This window comes from Lissotriton vulgaris, chromosome 3_1 (assembly GCF_964263255.1).
Source record: "Lissotriton vulgaris chromosome 3_1, aLisVul1.2, whole genome shotgun sequence".
Taxonomy (NCBI): domain Eukaryota; kingdom Metazoa; phylum Chordata; class Amphibia; order Caudata; family Salamandridae; genus Lissotriton; species Lissotriton vulgaris.
The window spans coordinates 552,929,142-552,954,610 of NC_141689.1; the positions used below are offsets into that span (position 1 = coordinate 552,929,142).

Consider the following 25,469-nt stretch of genomic DNA (forward strand, 5'->3'; position numbering starts at 1 on the left):
GCTGATATCTTGCTCGTGGGTGGGGGGGCGGTTTATTTGAGGGGGATGTTGGGGGGGAAAAGTTTAAGGCATTACTGGTTGTACAGCTCGGGCACTGGTGCGGACACACTCAGTGAGAGTGGATTCTACGGGGCATCATGGGGTATAAGTTCATGAGCTGGAATGTGAGGGGTTTGGGCACATGTACTAAAAGATATAGAGTCCTCTCCTTTTTTAGGCGACACAAGTTATCCATAGCCTGCTTACAAGAGACCCATCTGGGAGGGGGGCAGGGCACAGAAACTAGGGAAGTAATGGCGTGGCCAGCTATTTCATTCGTCCTTTTCCACATATGCTAGAGGGGTCCTGATCTGGGTGGCGCCCGGGGTACCAGTTCGCAATCCAATACATGGAGGCAGACATTCAGGGTCGCTACTTGCTTATTAGAGCCAAGCTGGATGGTAGGGTTCTGGTGATTTTTAATTCCTATGCACCTAACATAGACGACCTGATGTTTTACTGGTCTCTGCAGAACGCTCTGATTCACGACCTGGGCACCCCGTTGCTTTGGTTTGGGGACTTCAACTGCATCCTTGATCCCGAATTAGATAGATACCCACCCCGGGCGGGCACTAAACCCAGGATGACGAAACAGCTTAAAGAGCTGATGGAAAATGTGGGGGCGGTGGATGCCTGGTGCCTCAGACACCTGACACCGACACAGAAAGTATACATATGCTTCTCCCTCACACATAACACACACAGTCGCCTGGACAGAGTATTGATAGCAAACGCCGATCCCGCCATGATGGTAGACATAACGCATCACACCTGTTTCCTGTCTGACCATTCCCCAGTAGCTTGCATGGTGCAATGGGGGTCTGGGGTTGTCCGCCCCCGGACTTGGAGGCTTCCGGTGGACATCCTCCAGGACCAGGTGGGAAAAGCTCACGTGGGTAAAGCCATTGAAGATTACATTGAGATTAATTGGGGGCAGGGAAACCTTTCCCTGGCCACCAAGTGGGAGGCCCTAAAGGCGGTGGTGCGGGTTGCCTGCATTGGACTGACCTAGGGGGTCCGGAAGCAGCTGCTCCACGATCTCCAGCAGGCGGAGAGTGCCCTCCTGAGCGCCCAACAGGTGGTAGACCCCAACGAATTGCAAAGGCGAGAAGAACAGACCGCCCGGACGCAACTTCACGATATCTTAGATAGGCTCGACAAATACACCCTAGGTCGATAACGGCAGCGTCTCCACAGAGAGGGTGACAAGTCGGGGAGGCTCTTGGCCTGGATTTTGAAACGGTAACAGACCCCAAACGTATTGTTGCCCTTAGGGAGAGCGGCGGCGAGCTGGTCCACTCTGAGCAGGCCCTCCTGGGGGTTCTGCACTCCCACCTGCAGCAGGTATACTCCGTAGATGCGAACATCTCTGAGGCCTCTTATCTCCCTTATCTACAGGGGCTACCTCTCCCGACCCTCTCGGATTCAGATAGGGAGGATTTAGACGCAGGCCTTACTTTGCCTGAGGTTTGTGAGGCGTTAGCCCGCCTACCGCGTGCCAGATCCCCGGGAAGCGATGGGTTTCCCTCGGAATTTTACCAAGAATTCAGGAAGAACTTAGCCCCACTCCTCCTACAGGTGTTCCTGGAGGCGTTCGAAAGGGAAGAACTACCGCAGAGTACGGCCCAAGGGGAAATCTGTCTGATCCTTAAACCAGGGGGGGACTGGCATGATCCCTCCTCATATAGGCTGATCACAATGATAAACTCGGATATCAAAATTCTCACTAAACTTTTGGCCAATAGGCTGGCGCCCCACAGGGCGTATCTAGTACACCAAGATCAGTGTGGCTGTATCCCCGGGCGTAACACGGCAATGAACCTGAGGAGATGGCGCACATCCAACACGAGGTGCAGAACAGGGAAGAACAGACGGTCTTGGTCTCTATAGACCTTGCCAAGGCCTTCAACACCATCGACTGGAGATACTTGCAAGAGGTCCTCCGGAAGATGGGCTTTGGGCCCAATTTTGCGCGATGGATCAGAATCCTCTATAGTTCCCCTATGGCGCGGGTGCGTCTGGGGGGTGCTAGGTCGGAGGAGTGGCGGTTGGGTCGGGGCACGAGACAGGGGTGCCCCCTCTCGCCTCTGCTCTTTACCCTGGCCATGGAGCCATTTGCGGTCCGGGTTCGTGCGGAACTGCAACAGTGGGGCATTCAGGTGGGCGACAGCTGTAATGTTCTGTCGTTAGACGCGGATGATGCGCTGTTTTACCTAAAAACCCCTAGGGAAGCACTCCCGAGGTTGTTGCGCCTCCTGGATCAGTTTGGTGACGTGTCGCGCCTTCGCAATAATCGGGATGAGTCCCTCATCTTCCCGTTATCTGGCTTCGAAGCGGTGCCGTTGGAGGACTTACCGGAGCTTGGACTGAAATGGGAACTGACCAGTTTCCGATATTTGGGAATTCATGTGACCTCGACAGAGGACCAGTCCCTCGCCCGCAATGCGGATAGGGTGCTCGCGTCCCTCCGGCACTCCATATTATTCTGGAACACCTTACCCCTGTCCCTCATTGGGCGGCTAGCGATCGCCAAAATGGTGATGCTGCCTAGGATGTTATATGTCCTCCAGAACTCCTTGTGTCCCCTTCCCCCTAGGGTTTTCCGGACCTTGAATACATTGCTCAGGTCCCTGCTCTGGGCGGGGCGGCACAGTAGAGTTGTACGCTCCTTCGAGGAGGGGGGCTAGAAGCCCCGCGTTTCGATCTCTACTATTATGCGGCGCAGCTCCTCCCGGCAGCTAGGTGGTTTGTGGATGCGGACACATGGGAGACGCAGCTGCTAGCGGGGAGAGCCTCGGCACAGGAGCTCTGGGTGTCGTTGATGCGAGGGTCTGGAGCTGACACTGCACTCCCCTATGTGGTGCGGCAGGTCGCTGCTATTTGGCAATGCTTCATCGAAAGGGTCCTGCGCAAGGCCCCATTTCATAGGGAGCTGCCGATTTGGATCTTGGCACCTATGATGGACCTAGAGCAGCATATATCCTTCCAGGCGTGGAGGGAAGGGGGATGCGAGATCCTCGCCGATCTGTACCCCTCGGAGAGCTTTCTGACTTACGAGCAGGGGGAGGAGTTGTTCGGCCTTGGGAGAGGTCGATACTTACACTATCAGCTCAATAGTGCGCTCTGTCTGGCCGCAGTGCCCGGAGATACCCCCGATGACCCACACGTTACATATCTTGTTATCCTGTTGCAAAGGGCGCAGGTTGATAACCTTGCTCTATGCCGCTACGAAACGCGATTCCGCTCCCCCGGTTCCACCTGCGTGGGCGGCCTGGGAGGTGGATTTGGTGGCTCCCCTGGACCAGGGGCAACGTAAGCGTATAGGGCTTTTGACTCGGCGGGTATCTTGTAACGCTCGCTTCAAGCTCATCCATTTCAACTTTATGCACCGCACCTACCTCACCCCGAAGTCGGTGAGTCGTTATGCAAGTGACAGGAGAGACATTTGTCCCAGGTGTGTAGTGGGAGCTGCGGGATTCTTACACCTGGCTTGGGAATGTCCACTGGTGGGGAGCTTCTGGACAAGGGTAGTCGGTCGTATATCGGCCATAACGGGCCTTCGAATTGAACTGTCCCCCCTACACTGCCTGTTGGGACTAGTACCCAAACCTAGAAAAAAGAAACTCCCATTTAAACTATTGCAATTAATGTTGGTGCTGGCTCGACCTCGAGTAGCCATCACTTGGATGGGACAGAGGGCCTCCGGGATGGACGCTTGGCTTAGGGACGTGAGGGAATGGACACTCGCGGAGGAAACGCACATGCAGGCCACCCGGAAGGATGAGAAATTGCAGGATGATCTGTTAGCATGGCGCATAATGTGTACAGAGGCATTCACTACTGACGAACAATCATCACATAGTGATTCGGATGGGACCAGTGGCGAACTTTTCTCCACACCAGGGTCAGAGTCTGAAGAGGAGGAAAGGGGGGAGTGATGAGGAGATGCCTGTAGTAGGTACGACATGGGGCCTGAATATTTACCCTCACGTTGTCCACAATACTTGGATTCATGCTATGATTATCACATGGACTTCCGTGCTGACTCTTTTTGCTGTTCCTGATGTTGTCCACACCTGTAATGTGTCGTAATGAGTCTATCGATCTGTGCCCACACGTTTTATGCCTGGAGAGGGGTGGGGGGAGGAGGGGCTGCGGGTTTGTATTTGTGACTGAAAAATAAAATAAAGTTTATTAAAAAAAAAAAAGTTTATAGCCAGAGAAAAAATTGAATCACTGAGCCTCTTGGGTTATCACGGCTATAGTTTCCACTGGTCTTGTGGTAAATACAGCGATATCATCTGCGTACGCCGTAACTTTTAACACCATGCCATTAGGGGAAACTGGGGTAATAAGAACATTGTGCAGTAGATGCCCAATAAAAGGCACAATCTATAACGCAAATACTAGTGGGGATAACGGAATCCCTGCCACGTACCACTCTGGTTATTGAAGAGCGGAGATGAAAGACCATTAAGCTTGATGGCAGCAGTTGGTTTGAAATAGTTTCTGTACCGCCAAGATAAACCTCCGTCTGCGGCCTAAAGATGACATCGTATATCATAAAGAACCCCAAGTCCACTCGGTCGAAGGCCTTCTCGGCGTCCAACATCAGCATCCCGGTCTGCTGAGTCAGAAGGCTAGAAACAATAAATGCAGCGATAGCTGTGTTTATATGGGTAGAAGTATCTCGACCCGGGACAAACCCATTCTGTTAATCCGATACCAAAAGATGAATCTTAGGAGCTAAGCAAAAGGCAAGATTTTTTGAACAAATGTTGCCATCTGCATTAATTAAGGATATTGTGCGATATGAACCCCTATCCTCTACTGGTTCCCCTTTATGGGAAAAACAATAATGTTAGTTCTATTCCAGGAGGGGGGTGCGTCTTCCCCTTCCAAAGCTCAAGCAAGACCAGGACCAATATATCCTTAAAAGTTTTATAAAACTCAAGGGGTATAGTATCTTCGCCTACCGCTTTGCCTGAGGGTAGTGCACTAATTGCTTAATTTAATTCAATTAAATCAAGCTTTTGGTGCAATTTATCAGATTTAGATGAATCCAAAACAGGCATTGCTTTTTTTTGTATGTAATCCATAGCTTTTTGTTCATTGAAGCATGATGAATCGCTGTAGAGCTCAGCATAAAATAACCTAAACTGTTCTATTATGTCTTGAGATTTAGTAAAGACTGTACCATCTGCTCCTTTGATTTGTTTAATGTAAGATTTAGCCCTTTGCATCAGCTAGCTGATAAGCCAAGACCCGCCCAACTCTTTCTCCATATTCATATTGTCTAGTTTTAAACTTATGAAAACTGTGAGCTACTCTTTCCCCTAATCTTCTCCTGAGCTTCGCTCTTATTTCAATAAGCTGTAGATAAATTGATAATTCCCCAGTGTCCTTCGGGGCAATAGTTCGAGCATGTTCTACTGCTATGTACTGTCTGTATTCCTTTTCTACCAAGTTTGCATTTGACCGATTCTGTCTAATGACATATTGAAGTGTTGCCCCTCTATCATAAGCTTTCAGACAGTCCCAGACCATTGTTCAAGATGCAGTGCATTGGTTAGTCTCTACGTATTCCCTCAGCGTTCCCTTCATGTAATTTACATAATCAGGGTTACTGAGGAGGTGCCTGGGAAATGAAAATTCCTTTGCTGACTCTCTGACCCCCAGACTGAAGCTGGACTATCAACATGATGGGATTATACTCCGATATAATTTTCGGACAAACCTCCATGGTAGAATTTTCTAACAAAACTTTATTAGTAAATATCATGTCAATTCTAGAATACTGTTTATGCGGGTTAAAAAAAAACTATAGCCTGGTACAGTAGGCAGGGCTCGAAAAAGTCGCTCGACCGCTCGCATTTGCGAGTTAGATTGATTAAGGACGAGCTATTTTTAGGTCCTACTCGCCCTTTCTGGCGAGTAGGAATACAAACTGATACTTGACCTCTGCCTCTGAAAGCAGAGGAAATGTGATAAGATAGCAAGATTTAAGGCATCTTTATTGCTCACAAAGTAAATGAGCAAAAAAATGCTTTTAAATCTTGTTAACTTGTCACATTTGCTCAGTTTTCAGAGTTTGAGGTCAGGTGCCTTTCAGTTAGGTCGAGGAGATTTTGCAGTTTACTAGACCTGCAGGTCTAGTGCCTTTTTAATGATTTTTCGAGCCCTGATAGTAGGATATAATTTTCTCCAAGCATCATCCGGTTAATGTATATGAAGTAGATCGAATATAGCTAACCTCTTCTGAGCCATTCGAACTCGTTCTACAGTGTTCGTAGTATCAATTTTCTTGTCTAAAATACAGTTAAAATCTCCCATATCGATAAGATCCTCTTCCCTTTCCAATAATTCAGAACATAAAAAAGAGATAACCTCTGGGCAGTCAATATTGGGACCATAAACCATACATATAGTAATCTTGCAGCTATGAATCAAAAGTTGAACAATTGCCCATATTCCGTTGGAGTCAGCCAAAGTCTGTGCCACTATTGCTACACATTGTTTAGACTTCAATATAGCCACCCCTCGAATAGACACTGATTCTGAGGTGCAGAGAAGTAAATCATAACCAAGTTGTTTGAAGAGGGTTCTATCCTCAAAAGCCAGATATGTTTCGGCTAGCCCAACTATTTGAGGTTTAAATACCTTAAGTTCTTCTGCAACCAATCTTATATTGCTGGCCTGGTTGAGCCCAGACACATTCCAACACATAAATTTAACACAGGGCATTGTACAACTTTTTTAATTCATACCAGTCTCCAGCCCCAAAAATAAGAATTCCTTACTCCTGTGCTCTATCTGTGCAATTCTAACCACGTTCTGGCTAGTTATAACAATCCCTCCTTGCCACCCCCCACCACCATCCACCCACCCTTCCCAACCCCCCACCCCATATCTGAGAAAAGGAATCGCCTCCTTCCTTGCTGTCTTTGTGTGATAGCATACAGAAGACGCCACCCTGACCCCCCACCCCAAGAACCTTTGTGAGCCCACCGCCTCCCACCCACAGCACCCGAAGCTAAGCATGTGAAAAAAAACTTGTTGAGTAATGAGAGGGAAAAAAAAGGGAAGAAGAAAGAAAGAGAAGAGTCAAAAAGGCAACATATCTAAAAGATACTATTAGAGGCAGAAAGCGTATTCAGAATTAATGTAAGATTATTGGCCCAAGATCACGAAAAAAAATTAAAAACGCCAAAAGTCACGTCAGTTTTTTCCGTAAGACTGCCACTTAAAGAGTGACTGCTTAGCCTCCTGTTCATTGAAAAAGAAGTGTGTACGACCATCCTTGATCATTTTTAGGCGTGCCGGCTCCTGTAGGAAAACCTGCCTGCATACAGCTTTCAATGGGACTATAAGCTGCTGAAGCTGCGATCGCTTATCCATGGTTGATTTACACAGATCTGAGCGTGCAAAAAAAAAAGACAAGGTATCTACTTTGACAGGGTCCGATGGATGTATATTGCTTGGCGGAGCAAAAAAATGCCCAAAAACACAAGTATTGCCCTTGCAAAATTGGATCTAGATTGGCTGCTTTGAGATAAAAATAGAGGCAGTCTATGCGCTCGCTGAACCTGTGAATCCATGTCCCAGTCTGCTAAGTCAGGGAATGCTTTCTGAAAAAGATTTACGATGAAAGCCCGTGGGTCAGACCCTTCACTGCCTTCCGGAATACCAAAAATCCTCCGGTTCTGACGCCGCTGCCGGTTTTCAAGATCTTCACTCTTGAATTGCATAGCAGTAATTTGAGAGTCTTAGGCCTTAACCAGATTCACTGTGTGGGAGTTGACCTCCTCTACCGCAGCCACCCGTTGTTGAAGATCAGACACCTCCAAAGATAGCTGAGAGACCTTGACAGTCACTTGAGACAGAGCTTGCTTAATCTCAAAGCTATTGACCATGTCATGCTAGCAGTAATCTTGAGCTTCAGCCCTCTGAATAGCGAGTGGTTTCATAATTCTAGAGAAAGAAGGTTCTTCATCCTCAAAGTCTATAAAGGTGCTCTGAGTTTCTCCTATAGGCGTCAGTGAGATAGGTGTTGACCGGGGTATAGAGGGAGACAGTATGGGTAAAACTGTAGAAGTAAGTGAGGCATCCGTAAGTTCCATACCTATTGATGTTTGAAAAGAGTCTTTACCCCCATCGCTCCCACTTTGTAAACTGCCCTGGCCAACCAGGCCTTTAGCGCCCATACGAGTATCTGAAAACACCTCTAAATCGCTTGCTGCCAGTTCTGGGCATACATTGTCTGTAGTAGCCACTAGAGTATTACTAGGGTTCCCCGGATTAGAAAGCCTTGAAATAATAGATGTTACTTTGCCTTTAGAGGAAACCCATTTCCGTAATGGGCTTACCCCCGGGCCAACCTTTGGAGGACTTGCATTTCCCTTACGATGGCCCACTGCCTCTATCAGCTGTATCTTAGCTCCAGCGCCCCGGCCTTTGCCATCTTTGCCTGCCCAAACTGTTTTAGGGCCTCCCCTTCCCCCCCACTCCGGTGTGGTAATTTTGGGACTATTGGAAACCCCTATTTCACTATTAGAACTAGGTAAAGCATCTTGCTCCCATGCCATGTTGAAAAGGAGGTCCGAGCATTCGGGCTGTCCGGTTTTTATTGCACTGTTAGACCCAGTTTTGCATCCATTACCGCTAAGAGCACTAGTTGGCTCATTGTAAAAACAGTCTCGGAATTCTCGCGGTTTCCACCATTCTCCCCCTCTGAGCCATGTCCGTAAAAGACCAAGGATTTCCTTGTGTTTGGCCCAGTGGGCTCTAAGGTCTGATCTGCATTGACGGAACAGGAACCTAGTTCCACAGCTTTCTCGTGAATAGGTTCTGCCACATTTGAATCTGGATATATAACTTGAAGTTCAATACTGCTGCCGAATTTTTTATTGAATGGAGTAGGCGCAACAGAGTCTTCAACATTCCCCCAGCCGTCATGAAAAGCGGCATTAAGTACTTCGGCCATTTGAAAGCCGGGAATGCCAGTTTCTGAACCACAGGATCGGAGAAGCACTATTGCCTTCCCAGAGCACAAACGTTTCGTAATGGGTTTCCCCACCTGGGGGCCAGTAACATTGCCAGAACCTAGACTACCCCGTTACATGCACCCCTGTGTGCTGCCTCTCTTACCGGTGCTTCTCCCACTGATGCTGGGTCACGGAGCTCCCTGCCGCCATCCTGTGCCTCCAAAACATCCACAGCTTCAGCGGGATCCCCCGCTTGCATAGGGGCATCCGCTCGTCCTCGTCTGTTGGCTCAGCGGTAGTGCCTGTGATTGCAGTCGCGTTAGAACCACCTCACCGCACGACCGCAGTACACCGCTGCGCTTGACTGCGTGATTCGGCACATGCGGTACACTCATAGCGGCTAGAAGTGGCCGCGGGCATTGAATTCTTTATTTTCCCCACTGTTTGACCTCGGCAAGCGTCCCTGTTGAGTCCCTGTTAGTCCTTTCCACCAGCTACGGATTCATCGCTCTCTCATTTAGCCATTGGTGGATGCGACAGCGGGAGAAGCGGCGGGTTCAACCAGGCTCCGAGGAGAGGGCGGAGCTAGGCGTCTTTCCTGAATCAATCTGCCATCTTCCTTTCCGCCTCACGATTCAAACTGATTTTTTTCATCCTGCCAGCCTAGTACGGAGGGTCCAACCTTGGCAACATACAATTTACTTCTGGCTGACCTCCCTTTAATAAGGAAAGTGAGCCATCTGAACCCCAGCATGTTTATCTTCTTTCTAGTGAAACTTACCGGGTTAACATCCGAAACATTCAAATGATGACCAATTTCCCCCACAAATTTTGTTCTCCACACTTCTTCGTTTACGATAGTATAAGTGATCCTGAGTCGGCATAGACATTTACTGTAACGCCCCCTAAGGATAACTCACAAACAGGTTTACCTTTCAATGAATCGTCCCTAACATTCAGAACAAAATTTCCATGTAAATTCGTAATACAATTTTCCTCTAGATCAGTATCCATTTCAGTACCCTCCTCTTCATTCCATACATACTTCAAATTACTACGCCTACAACACATTTTGCTAAAGGCAGGGCATAGTTGGCTGAAGGCCAAATGTTCTCTGATGTCACAGCAGCTCTCTCAGACTCTTTAACTACGGTGGCACATCTCCCTGACATGTCAGATTTCCTCATTATGGCCAAAACATCCTCTAGAGGAACATCTCCATTCACCCATAAACGATCCTGTATTGGTGAATTGTTATTATGCATGACCAGTTGGTCACAAATTAAATTGTCCTGAGAGATCCCCAAAATTGCAGTCTATTGCCAATTTTTTTAAATCATCAAGCTATTCACCTACAAGCTCCTCCTTATTGTGCTTCCTTTTGAAGAACTAATGTCTTATTACGCCAATGCACACCTTTCCAGCAAAATATTTATTAATGTCTTTAAGTGCGCACTCAAAAACATCCATCGCAGCATCAGTAATTTTTGGCATATGAGAATACGTTTTTAATCCCACAGAGTTTAAAGAGTGAAGAAGTATTCTTTTCCTTTGTTCCGGTTTCATTTTCACTGCCTCGTCAATAGCACATATGTAGTTCACAAAGTACTCCTTCCACTCCAACCATATGAGGATAGGCTTAGAACTTGTAGGCCAAAATGGATGAGGAGAACTGATAGTAACATTCTGTTGTGCCATGGTTTGCTCCACTACTCCTACACCTTGATCCCCTTGTTCCATAAGATAATATGTTAACAATATATTAAAAAAATTATGATGATGAGGATTAACTATCTATTCACGGTGCACCAAGACACTAATAATGCCACAAGGATTATACTCATGAAATATGATTCTGTAGTGCCCCGACAATCTCACCTGTTCCTAGACCGTACCAAAATTGCTGCCAATAAAAGGATTCTTTGTTGCAGGAGTCAATCCCGTGCCAAACTCTCCTGCTCGTTACGGTGACCTCCTGTTAAATCAGTTAACTATGTTTCCACCACCTAAAATGGCCGCTACGCAAGGTCACGTAACGTGACCCTGCGTGATGACATCACCACGTGTTCGTTTGGCTACGCATGCCCCAGCACATCATCCAGGTGGATGCAGAATACCCTGATGTTGCCCCAAAGTCCGGTATATCCTCAACAATCTCAGCTGTTACGACCGGCAGGTTGTAATTTCTAGCACAGCGATTTTTTTTATTCCCAAGTGATGATTGTAGGATTTAGTAGTTACGTTTCCAATCGTCGCCAATTTTAGTGAAGCAGGGAGACGGCTGTAGTTCAAAGGCTTTATTCCTTTTGAGCAATATATGTAAAAGGACAGGCAAGTGCCAGGCAGCACGGCTGCCAGGTCGAGGCAGCAACTCAAAGTGAATGCATCGATCTAGAACCCTAATGACATTCTAATAAGTACTATGTCTTGCACTACCATGAGCCATTGAAGGTACAACAACAAAGCAATAATAAATAACCAAGAAAGAGCTACACAACAGCTCCTTCAAAGGTAGGGAGGGATCCTGGCCAATTGCCCACTTTACCCGTGCCTCAAACATCTCTGTAGCTGCCCTGCTGCGGGCGCTCAGGTAGTTAAACGGCCTGTCTGAGAAGTGCTGGAACGGGTCAGCAACTCTCATAGAGTTTTTGGCAGGTGTGCCGTGTAGTGGTTAATTTCTGAATATTTAATTTCCCACTTATGAGTTTCTCCTTTTTCCTACATGCTTGCATCTCAGCAGGCACATCCTCTACTGTGTGGGCGATTTCCTCACCTCATAAGCACTTGGATGCTGTGTTCTCATTGTAATTTTATATAGAGCCATTCAGATGATATTCGGAGGGCCGGATGAGAGTGTGAAAATGGAGGAGCTCAAACGCGTGGGAATAAAACAGTTTTGAAAAAGTTTTACGCCATTTGTGTTACTAACGTTTGGATTGTGACCTAATGTTGATATGCATGCTTTAAATAAACAGATGCAATAGAAATACTACATAAATCTATTACATATCTAACAATTCAGGTATTTCTGTGAGACTCTTGTGTTTTTCTCTCTGCTGTCTTGAGTAAATAAAAGAATCAAAGAGTGTCAGTAGATTTCCTCCCTGCCTCTCACTTGCAGTAAGTAATTCTAATATCTACACCTGGGTTCTTAATGTTTCTGTTGTGCTCTGTAATCCAACAGGTGCTGCGCACATGATTGAAGCAGACATCCTCCTTCGAGGGCGGGGATTCGGGATTGAGGAGCCAATCATGGCGCATCCTCCTCAGACTGACAGTGACATCACATTACATGAGTGGCTCAATGACATTCTGCAAACCAGTAAAGGGATTAAGCTGGACTTTAAGAGGTAATTTTGAATAGCATCGGACTCTGCTCACTTTATTGGCCATAATTCAACCTTGTTACAGTAATTACATGACAATCGTAAAATTTGACTTACAGCGCACTTTCTGACTATATTAACAGTGTTGCACTTATGTTGCCTCCTTGTTATCAGCCTTGTGGGCAACCTGTGGCACAACTGCTTCTATAACAATTAAAACATCTACCTTTACATCCTGGCTTCTTCCCACTTTAGCTTGTGTGAAAAGTAGTTGGTGGCGGGATCAGAAACTCCTTCTGCAGCTGCTTAGTGTAGAGCTTTTGAAATTTGAATTTGAACCTGATCGTCTTTTCTTGGGGCCCTTATTGTTCTGGTTTTTTTGGAGGGGTGGGGACTGGGGGGGGGGGCTGTTCTTTATTGTCCATCACATTCTTCAGATAGTTTAGCTGGGACCATAAAGTCCTGGCTTTAAAGTATGCTCATCGCGTTAACTGCATGAACAGACCTGCACAACCTCTATATGAGTTTTGAAAACAGTGATCTGAGGCTGCATTCTATCTTCTATCATCAGTATAAGCTAGAACCACCCGCTGATCCCTGAAGATACATGATAATTCTTCACCAAGAGGGCAGTCATTGGGCATGGGATTGAAGCTCCCTTTCTACAGTAAGGTAGTGAGGCTTCCCCCCCCAGGTAGACTTTCATGCGTATTTCAGCCTCAGTGGCACTATGTAGTTGATTTTCTACGTCCAGCGCCACCTCCCCAAGACTGTCGCGGCAGGCCCGATGTCGGGTACGGGCTCCGGGAGCGTCGCCATCTATGGGGGAAGGTGTGGCGGGCCATGTATCGGGAGTCTGGGGTCCGGCGCACCTAGAACCAGGCGACGCACCAGTGGTCCGACCTTCTGGACCGGGAGCAAAACCTGCTTGGAGTCGAGATCCCGGGCCTTGGTGAGTAGTAGTAGCTAGTATTTAATCACTACTTTGTTTTCTCCTCCTCTGTGTTATGATATTGCAATTTGTTTTTTCCGAAGAGCAAGAATGCTGCTGATTACATTGCAGGTAAATTATGTTTCAAAAGCTTCTGTGATTGCAGGTGCTCGCCTGCTCACTGGCTGTGCTACTATTCTTACTTGTTTTCAATTTTGTGCTCATTTGGCCTGAGTGATTATGTATGAGTGAGTACTTTACCGAACTGCGTAATGCTAGAGAGACTAGAGACTCAAGTTTAGTCCTTCCTTTGTACTCTTTCTGCCACTAAGAAGAGATAGTGTTGGATTGATAGGTTGAGTATATTATGACTTGTTATTTAGTAGTAGGACATTTTTTAGTGGTCTGCAATCATGATGACGGACTGTGTCTGTCACGTCGCGTGCTGCGGAGTGCTGGCAGTCGTTTTAGAACCTTTTTTGTTGTTGGTTTAGTTAGGGATATACATAACTTTCCAAGTAGATGGTCTGCGAATCCAGCAATACTGTACTATTCTCCTAGTTGACCAGATCAGATAGGTTAATACATGTAGTGCAATTGTTGGTAATTTGTTTCCCCGAGATAATTTTAGATTGTGGTCAAAGAAATCAAATATTTTTAAAAAAAAATCATCGATGTTTGTGTTTATTTCATGATCATCAGCAGCACCTCCCAGGGGCAAGACGACGTAACATTTATGACTGCAAAGAATGATACGTGTTTTTGAACGCATGCAGAGGTGGCTGATAGGAAGGAATCCGATGCATGGCTGCTTGAAGCAAGGATGGTTGGAGGAGAAAGAAAAGATGACTGCCTGTGTGGGTGAATCAGAAAATGCATGTGTGGTGTGCATTGCAATATATCATTTGGGTGAAACTCAAATGCAAGTCAAGACGGTGGTTTACCAAATAAAATAAAAAGGGTGTTAGTTGGTTGTTGAGAAAAAGTAAAGTTGGTCCAGTTGAGACATTAAGAAGAATGATAGACGTTTACTTTGGAAGCCTGGATGGTATCTTCTTCCTCATAGATAGCAGAGGTGTATGTAGAGCACAGGCTCAGTGGATGAAGAGTGTTACTTTGAACGGCTTGTCCATGCCAGAGTAGCAAAGCAGAGGAAATCCAAATACTAGAAGTTGTGATTGTTCAGAAATACTCCCTTGACTAACAGTACAGTAGTTTACTTTGGAAGCACAGCATATATTGTGTATGTATTGTATAGTTCACATTATATGAAGTCAAGTCCCTTCCTCCGGCAATTATGGGTACCACACTCACTCCCTATGTTAATAATTTTCTTTCAGCTGTGTCAATCATGAGTGGCCTATCGCTGGTGTTCACTCAATCTATCAAAACAAAGCACCTAAAGTCATCCATCATATAAGCAAAGATCGTGTGATCAGCTGGATATATGATCAGAAATGAATAATCTTCATTTTCCTTTTGTAGTCGTCAAGGCCTGGGGGGGAGGGGGGAAAATAAATTACATTGAGCAGTAGCCCTTGATGTAACCGAGTATGGCCAGTGCCACCCCTATACAAAAGTAAGAGCTTCCCTATCCCCACATGCATGTACTTCTTAAAGTAATGCGAGTCTGCGTCATCATGGCTTGTGTCTGTTTTTCTTGGGTGCAAGCTGACTGAGCTGGAATTATGCCGGCTACCACAAGTTCACGTACAAGTAATTTTTTTTGCAAAACAAGAGAAAAAAAGAAGACTGGTGTACTCTCTGACTATGTAGTGAGTCCATAGTGCTGCTAGTAGAATTTCTGAAACTCCCACTAATGTTACAGGACTACAAAGACGGCGGAAAGATACATGCCAACATATTATACTGGGCTTGCAAGTTGCTAGTGTTGCTGTGAGACGACTTTCTGTTGAATTATTTTGTGTTAATGTTCAAGAGTATTGTTTACAGTATTTTTCTTTCTTTCTTCATATAGATGCTCCACAAAAACTCACCCGCAAGGAGATGGCTGTCCGGGCCAGGGCCCGGAAGCTGGAGGCCATTTGTGCTGAATATCCGCGGCTGGTGGCTCGGGAGCAGGAGGTGGAGGCGGCAACAGCTGCATCCTCCTCCAGTGCCCCTGGGTCCACCAGCCAGCAGCCTCCAGTGGTACTGCGTCGTGGTCCGACAGCCTCCCGCCGCCGCCGTGGAGCAGCAAAAAGCACAGCAGCTGTCCCCCCCCAGAGCCTGTATGGCACGTCAGCGCCGTCTCCGCCGGAGAGTGGACTACCTGGAGCGCGCGGTTGAGAAGCTGAAGCGCCAGCTCCAGGATCTCCATAATGAAATGCGGGACCACCTGTCCACAGGACACTGCCGGAAGTGACTGTCCCTTGCCCCTTTTTTAAAGACTGTTGTGGGGGGGTGGGGTGGGAATTGGGCGTTGGGGATTCAGAGGGAGTTTTTGAGGGACATTACTATGGACATTGGTTGGGTTTAGGGAGAGGGGGTGGGTTGGGTCTTTTGAATAGTTTATTTTTGTTAGGGAAAATATCATTATTTATTTTACATACTTCAACATAGTGTACGCGTACATATTATTTTGTGGGGTGGTGGGCGGGGGTTACTGTACGTTTGGTTTCCTCAAACTTACCAGCATGAATTATCTAAAACGTCCAAAAGTGTACAAAAGTGCCACTAACGGAGTTAGTGAATTAAATTGTCCTACTAATACTTTACTAGTACTACTGTCAGTCTCTCCTCTCCTCTGAGTCCTAGCCCATTATTCTACCTCCTCAAAATGCTTTCCTTACCTGTGATTCGTGTTTGAGAATAGAGCTAGGCACAGCGCTGGCTGCATGGCAATGGCGATTACGGTTGCCCATGAAATCCATCCAGGGCAGATATTCCATTGTTGTGGTGGTAGTAGGAGTGGTACCACATGGGGGGCGTGGCTACGAGCCGAACATGACGGACGTGTAGCGACCTAGCTCCGTCTATAGCCCAACACACTTGCTAAATATCCTGCCACCCTGCAACCCCCATTCACCCAACTGAGGCCCTTGGAGACGCCGTAGGTGTGTGGGAACTAACGACGGCGATCACGAGTCCCGTGCCACCAGCTGGGACCGTGAGCGAATACCGGCATAGTCGCGGCCTGGATCCCCGAGCGGAGCCGCGGCCTGGATTTTGGAGGCAGGACTGAGCTGACTGACGGCGGCCGGCGCTGCGCCGGGAGGAAACCGGAGGAGTGGAGCACCGCTCAGCTTTGCTGTGGCGCCCGGAGGACAGCGCTGAAACGTCCTGCACCTCCACGTAAGCAACTTGAGCGGACCAGAGTGGACGTGCCCCCTGGCGTGACCCCGGACAGTCGCTGGGGGTGGCCGGGTTGGGCGTCCGATGCACCGCCACCTAAGGGACTTCGACTGTGCATACATTTTAAACGCCTGGCAGTGACACCGAACGCAGGACTAGCGCCCAGCCAAGAGCCGTGCGATACATACGGCGCCTAGATGTGCATTGTGGCTGGGTCGGAGGGGACGTTTGTTTCCGCGCCCGGACCTTGGCGTGTGGCGGCATCTTGGAACCATTGCACAGGCCGGCGCTGCGACACTGGGAGTGAAGCGGTCTCACAACAAGTGCAACAAGATACTAACTCCAGTGCATAAAATAGCTACCACACGGCCGCCAAAGCAGCGGTAGGCACGACGATTACACCACGCAAGGCACTCCCCGGTAAGGGAGTTCAACGCGCGACTGCAGGCTACATATTGAGATGCCGTATTGAGGGTCAACAGCAGTGGAGCACAGAGGAGCGGCGGCCCCTGCCTGAACGCGACGCGGCCCCCGAGAGTGCGGTAAGCGGCAGCTGCCTGTCCCACCAAGAGTTGTAACGCGCTGCACCCCTATAAGAGGGGGGGGGGGGTAAAAACTGCGACGCTGTACGAGTGTTGGCCTGCAACATCAGCGAGACCCACTGGCCACATCCGAGGCGGCCCTAGACCCGAAGTACATCTGCCCCATGTCTGCTAGGCATGCTGGTGGAAGAAGCTACCCACACAGAGTGGGCGGATTGCCGAAGATACGCAGTTCCCGCCTGGGCGTCAAGTGGGCTAACGAGACTAGACCACCGCCAGCCTGCAGACGGGATCCATGGGGAAACACAGGGCCAACGTTCAAGACCAGGGCACGAACGCGGACATGCAGTCCACTGGATCGGAAGACCCGCTGGCCTCCTCCAACATGGAAATTATACCGCCGACGGGCAAGGGCACACAGGATGCCAGGCTGGACCTCATACTGGCCGAAATAAGGGTCTCTCAAGAGAGGCGCTGGAACTAAGGATGGACAATATGGCCACTGGCCTGTCGCTCCTTAGGGCAGACCACAATAAACTAGCTGAGAAGGTCTCGGAACATAAGCTTGCGCTCGTCGACCTGATACCGCAGCAGACGGATCACTCCACGAAGATAGAAGGCATGGAAAAACAGATAAAATTGCTGTGGGACAAGATGGATGACGCGGAAGGGCAGGCCCGCCGCAACACCGTAAGAATCTTAGGAATACCGGAGCGAAGTGAAGGGAGGAACCCCACGCAGTTCGTTGAAGACTGGCTTAAGAAGGTCGTTGGTCCGCAGGACCTAACCCCATTGTATAGTGTAGAACGAGTGCACAGAATGCCTGCAAGACCGCCGCGGCCGGGGGCACCACCACGACCACTGACCTTCACTACAAGGACCGAGACTCAGTACTAGGTGCGGCGAGAGAAAAAGCGCCGCTAAGGTATGAGGATAAAACCATATCAGTATACCCGGACTTCACCCCGGCGGTGCAACGACCCAGGGCTACATTCCTAGGAGTGAAACGAAAATTGCGGGAACAGAAATTTGAAATATGCCTTACTGTTCCCTGCTCGCCTCAAAATACTGTACGAAAATAAATCGCACTTCTTTGACACCCCAGAGGAAGCAGCGGAGTGGATGGAGGTGACTTTAACGCCGCCGAATACACAGGACCCATTTGAGGAGGACCGGAGTGGTGGGCCCTCACGCCAGGAGGAACATCGACAGTCAAACGCAGGAGAAGAGCATGCGAAAGATTCGACAGCGAGCGAAAGGACAGCATCGGGCCAATCTGGGAAGAAGACAAATGTGGTCCAGCTGACGGAGGCAGCTCTGGCCGCCCACGATGCAAGAGGCAAAACTGGTTTAGGCAGCACTTCAGGCACACACACGGAGGTGTCCGGCTCTGCAGATAGCTTGCAGCTTTTCCCCAAGATCACAGCACAAATGGCAGACGATCTCTGACTGTACCATTGACTCCGGGTGGTAATGTATGAATCTCACACACGGGAACGTAATAGGGTGGATGGGAAATGGGGGCACACCAGCTAAGGGCACGCTGTAGCACCACCAACAGGTACCAGACAGGTGTACGTGGACTGCACCCCCCGTAATATACAACTGTTCTGGTTTGACTTTTGCCCACGTTGGGCAACATGGTTTGGACCTCGGGTTTTTCTGCTTGGGTACCTTAAAGTTAGGGAGTTACACGTTTCTATGGCACTCGAATCATTGCATATCATACACATGGCCTATCTGCCTCGCGGCCTGTTGGACACGCACACCACGGTCAGACATGGGGACCCGTAATACCTACAAACTATGCACCTGGAATGTGCGGGGCATGGGGTCCATTCACAAGAGAGACAGACTATTGGCACAACTCAATCGAAGAGGTGTCATGATGGCCTGCCTCCAAGAAACTCATCTGAACAGCGCGGAGAGCGCAAAGCTGCTCAAGAAATGGAAGGGACAACTATTTGCTACCTCTTACTCTGTATTCTCAAGGGGGGCGGCAATATGGCTCAGGAACTCAATACCCTTTAAGATGGTGGAAAAGAAAAAGAGGATAGATAAGGAGGGTAGATATGTCTTCGTACGTGGTCTGCTGGATGGCTCCCCTGTTGTGCTTGGCAGTGTGTATGCACCGAACTCCGGCCAATCCGACTTTCTAGCTAGCGTAAATGGGCTGTTGGCAGATTGGGCAGAATACAAGTGGATTATAGGCGGGGATTTTAAGGCAGTATTGAATACCTCACTGGACAGGTCACATCCACCCCTGCACGCCACTGAGAGTAGAAGGCAGGCGGATGCACTAGCGCAATGGGCAGAGGGTTGGGATTTGGCGGACACATGGCGCAGCAAGCACTTGTTAAGCAGAGAATACACTTTTTACTCCCCGCCCCACAGATTGCACACTAGAATAGACCGAGTTTTCTGCACCAAGCCCTTATTGGAGGCGGTCCACACGGCGGAACATATGGGTAAGACCCTCTCCGACCATAACCCGGTGGAAATAACACTACAGTGGGGCAGGGTCCCGACACCAATACCGACATGGCGCCTAAATGCAGAACTGCTGGAAGATACTGTCTTTAAGACGTCACTGGCAGATGCCATTACAACTTACTTTACTGTAAATACAGGTTCTGCTAGTTCCAGGTAAGTGGAAAGGGACGCATTTAAAGTGTCGATCAGAGGGGAAGCAATGGGCACACGGGTGGGCAGGAGACGTGAGGTGATAGACAGCCTTCGGGAGGTAGAGGGTCAACTAGCAATGTTGGAAAGTGAGGTTGCTGGTACGAACCTGCCCTTCACACCGCTGCAGGAGGCACACATACGTCACGCTGAACTGCTAGAGGAACTACGATTGCTGGACTATAGGGAATACACCTGCAGACAACACGCACAAGCAGAAAGATCGGGGCCCCTGCTGGCCCGCATTATACGTGATACCCCTGCACACTTGCCCATACTAGAGGTTACTGATCAGGGGGGGTCCACAGTCACACACAAATAGATATTAACACTGCTTTTAGGGACTACTATGCCACATTGTAAGGCCCACACCTACAGCTTTCAAAAACGGCATTTGAGGAGTTTATGGAGGAACTAGACCTGCCGCAACTTGAGGACTGACAAAGAGACGACCCGAGGCACCTTATAACGGTTGCGGAGGTCCGGCAGGCCATACACGCGCTCCCCAGGAATAAAACCCCTGGGACAGACGGCCTCCAGGCAGAGTTCTACGGGGCCTATATTGACCTACTTGCCCCGCGCCTACAGGTGGTATATCAGGAGGCGCTGCGAACTCAATCACTGCCGCAGTCATCCTTACAGGCTCTGATAGTCTCCCTCCTGAAGCCGGGTAGAGACGGAATGCAACTGGCTAACTACATGCCTTTATCTTTACTAAACACGGATTATAAAATACTGAGTAAGATCCTGGCAACGAGACTAGCTCAATACATCCCACAACTAATACACCCTGACCAATGCGGGTTCGTGCCTGGCAGGAGTACGGCTATGAACCTGCGGAGGTTAGGCCAACTCATGTAATGCGAGCAGGCAGAGGAGGGAACGGAGGGCTGTATTTCCCTAGACCTAAAGCAGGCTTTCGACTCCCTTAGATGGGATTTTATGTTTGCGATGTTCGAAAAGTTTGGGATCCCGCCCGAGTATACTGTCTGGGTCAGGTTGTTGTACACCCACCCAACAGCCCGGGTACGTACGAACAAGTGCATCTCGGTGAACTTGAACGTTGCAAGGGGTATCAGGCAGGGCTGCCCGCTGTCCCCGCTCTTATTTATTTTAGCACTTGAGCTATTTCTCTGTAAACTTCGGAAATTGGCACCTCACAGGGGCATAAAAAGAGCCGGGCAGTCCACGTGGTGTCAGCCTATGCAGATGATATCATTCTGTACCTGCGGGATCTGAGGGGTGACCTAGACCCCATCCCCAGGATATTTGAGGAATTTCGAACGTTGTCGGGCCTCACCATTAGTGAGTCTAAGTCATACGGATACTGTTTCAACGCCACTGGTCAACACCCCATTGTCCTTTGCACCACATAATTTCCAGATGGCAGAAACAACCTTCCGATACCTAGGGATACAGGTATATAGGGGAGCTGGGGACATGATCGATGGCAACCTGGGGAGGTCAATAGCAGCATTGAAATCGCAGATACAATTTTGGACAGCGCTGCCACTGTCTGTGGCGGGCAGAGTGGCCGTCTCCAAGATGGTTGTACTTCCCCGCCTAATCTACTACTTCACGAGCTTGCCATTCGTGATCCCGGCTGCAATGTTCAAGATGCTGGATACGATCCTAACGGAACTAGTGTGGGGCTCGGGACGGAGGCGTATCAGCCTTGCCAAACTGCAGCTCACCACAGGGACGGGCGGCATGGGAGTGCCAGACTTCCGGTCATACAACTATGCCTGCCAACTACAATGGCTAGCCTACTGGCTGGCAGGACGAAATTTGCATGAAATCGACATATCGGAAGAGGACTGGTCAAGGGGGAAAGTTCATACACTGCTACTACCTCGTTTGGAGATTCCGGTGACGACACCTCCACTGCTCCGGCTTGCGATAAACTATTGGAGGAAGGCAGTGAAGTACACGTCACCGACGTCCTCATATGCCCCCGCAATACCACTTTTGGATCTCCCACTAGGGTCGGGGCTGTTGTCGAACCAAACACTCACTGCATGGCATGATGCGGGAGTGACACAAGTCGGGGATCTGTTTGCAGATGGCCGAATGATGTCCTTTGAGGACTTCCGTGCCACGCATCACACCCCAGGAGGACTGTTTCTTCTACACGCCGGAGTGCGTCAGTATATAGCGAAGACATGGGCGCCGAATGGGGACGAACCACTTACAAACCCGCTGTTGACGATGCAATATCTCATGGGAACGGGCAGCCACCTAACTAAATGGATTACAAATATTATCAGAACAGGGAAGGCGACATCGTTACAACCTCTAAGAGCAAAATGGGAGGGAGACATTGGCAGACCGGTCAGGGATAAGGAATGGGAACATATCCTAAAATTTCCAAAGAAAGTGTCAAGAAACCCGAAGTTTAAGTTCATACAACTGAAGGTTCTACATAGGGCATACCTTACACCTCACCGCCTACATGCTATGTTTCCTAACACAGCTGATAATTGCCCCCGGTGCGGAGCGGACGACGCAAGGCTACTACATTTGATGTGGGACTGCCCAAAATTAGGATACTACTGGAAAACAATACATGAGGCGCTGATTAACCTGGTTCCTTCCAAGCCGATTGACACCATAGAATATGCCATACTAGGGCTGGGGCCTGTGGAGGGCAAAAAAAGAGTAGCTACTCGATTCACTGACCTGGCCTTGCTACTTGCGAAACGCACAATAACAATGCGTTGGAAGTCGGCTAGGCCGCCTGACCGAGAGATATGGAGGGTAGAGGTGGTGCGCTGGGGTAAGGCAGAAGGTGCAACGTTGCAACGCGAAGAGCGCAAGAGACTCAGGAAAACCCCAATTTCCTTAGATTGGTATACTACACTGGGGGCATTCGAAGCAGAAGGGGACAGCGAGTCCGCTCCATCATCCACTGACGGTTAAGACGAGGGTGGTGTGCTCAAGGTGTATGTAGATTAATATATAGATGGCGCTAATCTACACTCAGATGAGAGACTACGATTCTAGGTGTAGCGAATAGAAAACTTACGCAATCATTATATATATAGTCCCTGTGCGACCTGTGTTGAGTCCAGCAGAGGTATTCGGCTGCGACGGGTAGAGCCATGTATCAAGAAGTTTGAATGCAATCACCTGTGAGTGCCGGGAGGGAAGGGGTGGGGGGGTACTTAGGGAATTGTTTAGATAAAAATGAAAATGTCTAATTGTTGAAACTGATACTGAAGATATATGTACATATCAGAATGCTGAACTCATAACTGTGATGTGTTACTTGCATTTGTACTTATCTATCCTGCTAATAAAAAGATTTTTTTTTAAAAAGGAGTGGTACCACAGTAGCAGTAGCAGCATATGAAAAAAAAGGAAATGAGACATTGAGTGGCCTGAGAGAAGTATTAGAAGGAACAGTATATATTTGTAGCCTAAGCAATGCTGAAGATAAGTATGGGAAAAAAATATTTGCATGGATGATTATGGCTACAACAAGAACAGTGACACAGTCGCGTATCCTTTCTTTGCGTGTAGGAGGATGCTGTTGACAATGGATCCAATCAATGGTGGGCATGAACTTCAGAATTGATTTGAAAATACTCATTGGTGTTTTGTTAAGCAGAATTACAATATCCTAGGATTAATCTAGCTGCCTTAAAATTGATTTGAGGAGGTTGCTTACACCTTATCCTCCCCAGCAAGTGTGTGGAATTACTGTTGTCATGTAGTCACACCTCAATGAAAACCACACAGCCCGGGGGAAGAGGGTTAGGGTTTGAAAATTGGATGGGAATGGGTGTTTTGGGGAAAGTTTTGTGGAGAGAGGAAAAAAAACACAACATGGACAAACAACAAATGAAGAAAAACAAACCTTTGGATACAAAGATATCCATAAATCTTTTAAGGGACATAAGGGAAGTGCATGCACTACTGCATGCATGAAGTTGTTTGATAAATGGATGGTTAGGTTACTGAAAAGTAGTACTTACTACAACTTACTAGCTATGAAGAAACAATGTGACAGTACAGGGCTGCAGTAATTATGCAATGTCACTTGCCTATCTGCCCTCAGTGAGAATAAACACTTATTAGTACATTAAATTAGTTTTAAAAATAGCAAAGAAACATCAAATAGCTGGAGGGATGAATTTGAAGCAGAAAGCAAACAAACGCACAGAGTCACACTCATAGAAGTTCACAACAATAACATTATTTAAAAGATAAGGAGAAGTGAAGAGGATACTGTAACTGTATGTTGTAGTTGTCCTGTTCAATTTGGGAAGTTGCATGCATCCAGCCATTCCTCTTATTCGCGGTACTCCTCCATGCCATCTGACGCTCTGTCGATCAATCTTGGTGACCAGACACACTGTCCACTGCCTGCCTGGCGGATAAGGAATTGCGGATCGCTAATGGTAAGCCTGAGTTAATCGTTTTTCCCATCGCACAGAGTAAAAGCCGGCCTGTAATTGTTGATGGAAAAACAGGAAGTGATATTAAAACACCACTGAGAAAAAAATATAAGGTACGGTGTGTAGTGCAAAAATAACACTTTCAGTTTCAGAGGCGACAGTATTACATACAAGCATCATTTCTAAAGTGCGTACTCTGAGTCTCCTTTTCAAGGATATTAATTAGCACACAGCAGGCCAGGGCCATGCAGACGGTCAAGGCAGGCACCATTGAGTGAATGAAGCAACCTGATGTAGCATACCTCTTTGACACAGACAGACAAAGCATATCTAATTGTATGCAGCAAGCCACATAGCCGCAATTTTACATGAACTGCTGTCTGGACTTTGGCATAACAACACTAAACTGGTTCGACCACTCCATACCACGACTAGACAGACATGTAGTTTTGTTGTAGTTGTTGACTGGTTTACCTGTTTGCCACTCAGGAAATGGCCATAGTTCTTCTGTAAACCGACGATGATGACCCATCCATCCCAGTGAGTGACTGTAAAGAAAAAGATATTATGTAACTTTGATCATCAAGACTCATCATCATCATGGTATATTGGCAAACACAATGTTGTTCATGCAGTCGCACTCTACACACACAGTGAGTCCAAGGACATTTTGCATATTAAAAAATGCAACATAGTGGCCCCTGCATTAGAAGTAGAATTTGAATTAAACAAGGTAAAAAAAACAGAGTAGACTTAAGTTACATTTAGTGTGCAAAAGATTAAATAATTACAGAAGACATATGATGATTCATTTCATGCACAACAAACAAACAGCAATTGCTTTCATCAGAGCCAGACAGCCAGTGCTGTCTACTGCATGCCATCTCATTATTCATTACCTGTTCTACTTTTTGTCCGCATCTTGTTCTTAAAGTGGAGGCCCACAGGGCAGCCTCTCGTGTCAATTTCAGAAGTAACTGTCAGCAATCAGCATATAGTCAGTAATTCCAGTCCCAATTCTTTTGAGGGGACTCGTCTACGAAGCGACAGTTTCTTCATTCTGCGTAATCCAGTTATCTGCCTTGAGGGAAATGGATAGGGGGAGTCTGGAGGAGGAGGATAGAGGAGCATGACTGAGTTGTGAACTTGTGAACTTCAGGATTGCAGAAAGCGGCACCTTCAATAAGGAAATAAGACAAAGACAGTGCTGCTGATGGAATTGTTGTGATTAGAGTTTTGTTGTGGTTAAAGTTGCAAAACAAAGAAAGACA

General features: G+C 47.8%; 1 protein-coding gene across 1 annotated transcript in view; it reads left to right on the plus strand.

The window, feature by feature from the left end:
* The window catches only part of FAM151B (family with sequence similarity 151 member B), a 504,061-nt gene that overhangs the window by 206,552 nt on the left and 272,040 nt on the right, over nt 1–25,469 (plus strand). Inside the window, exon 3 of the mRNA XM_086960833.1 lies at nt 12,208–12,373. Coding sequence (XP_086816959.1) covers nt 12,208–12,373 — 166 coding nt within the window. The remainder of the gene's footprint in view (nt 1–12,207; nt 12,374–25,469) is intronic.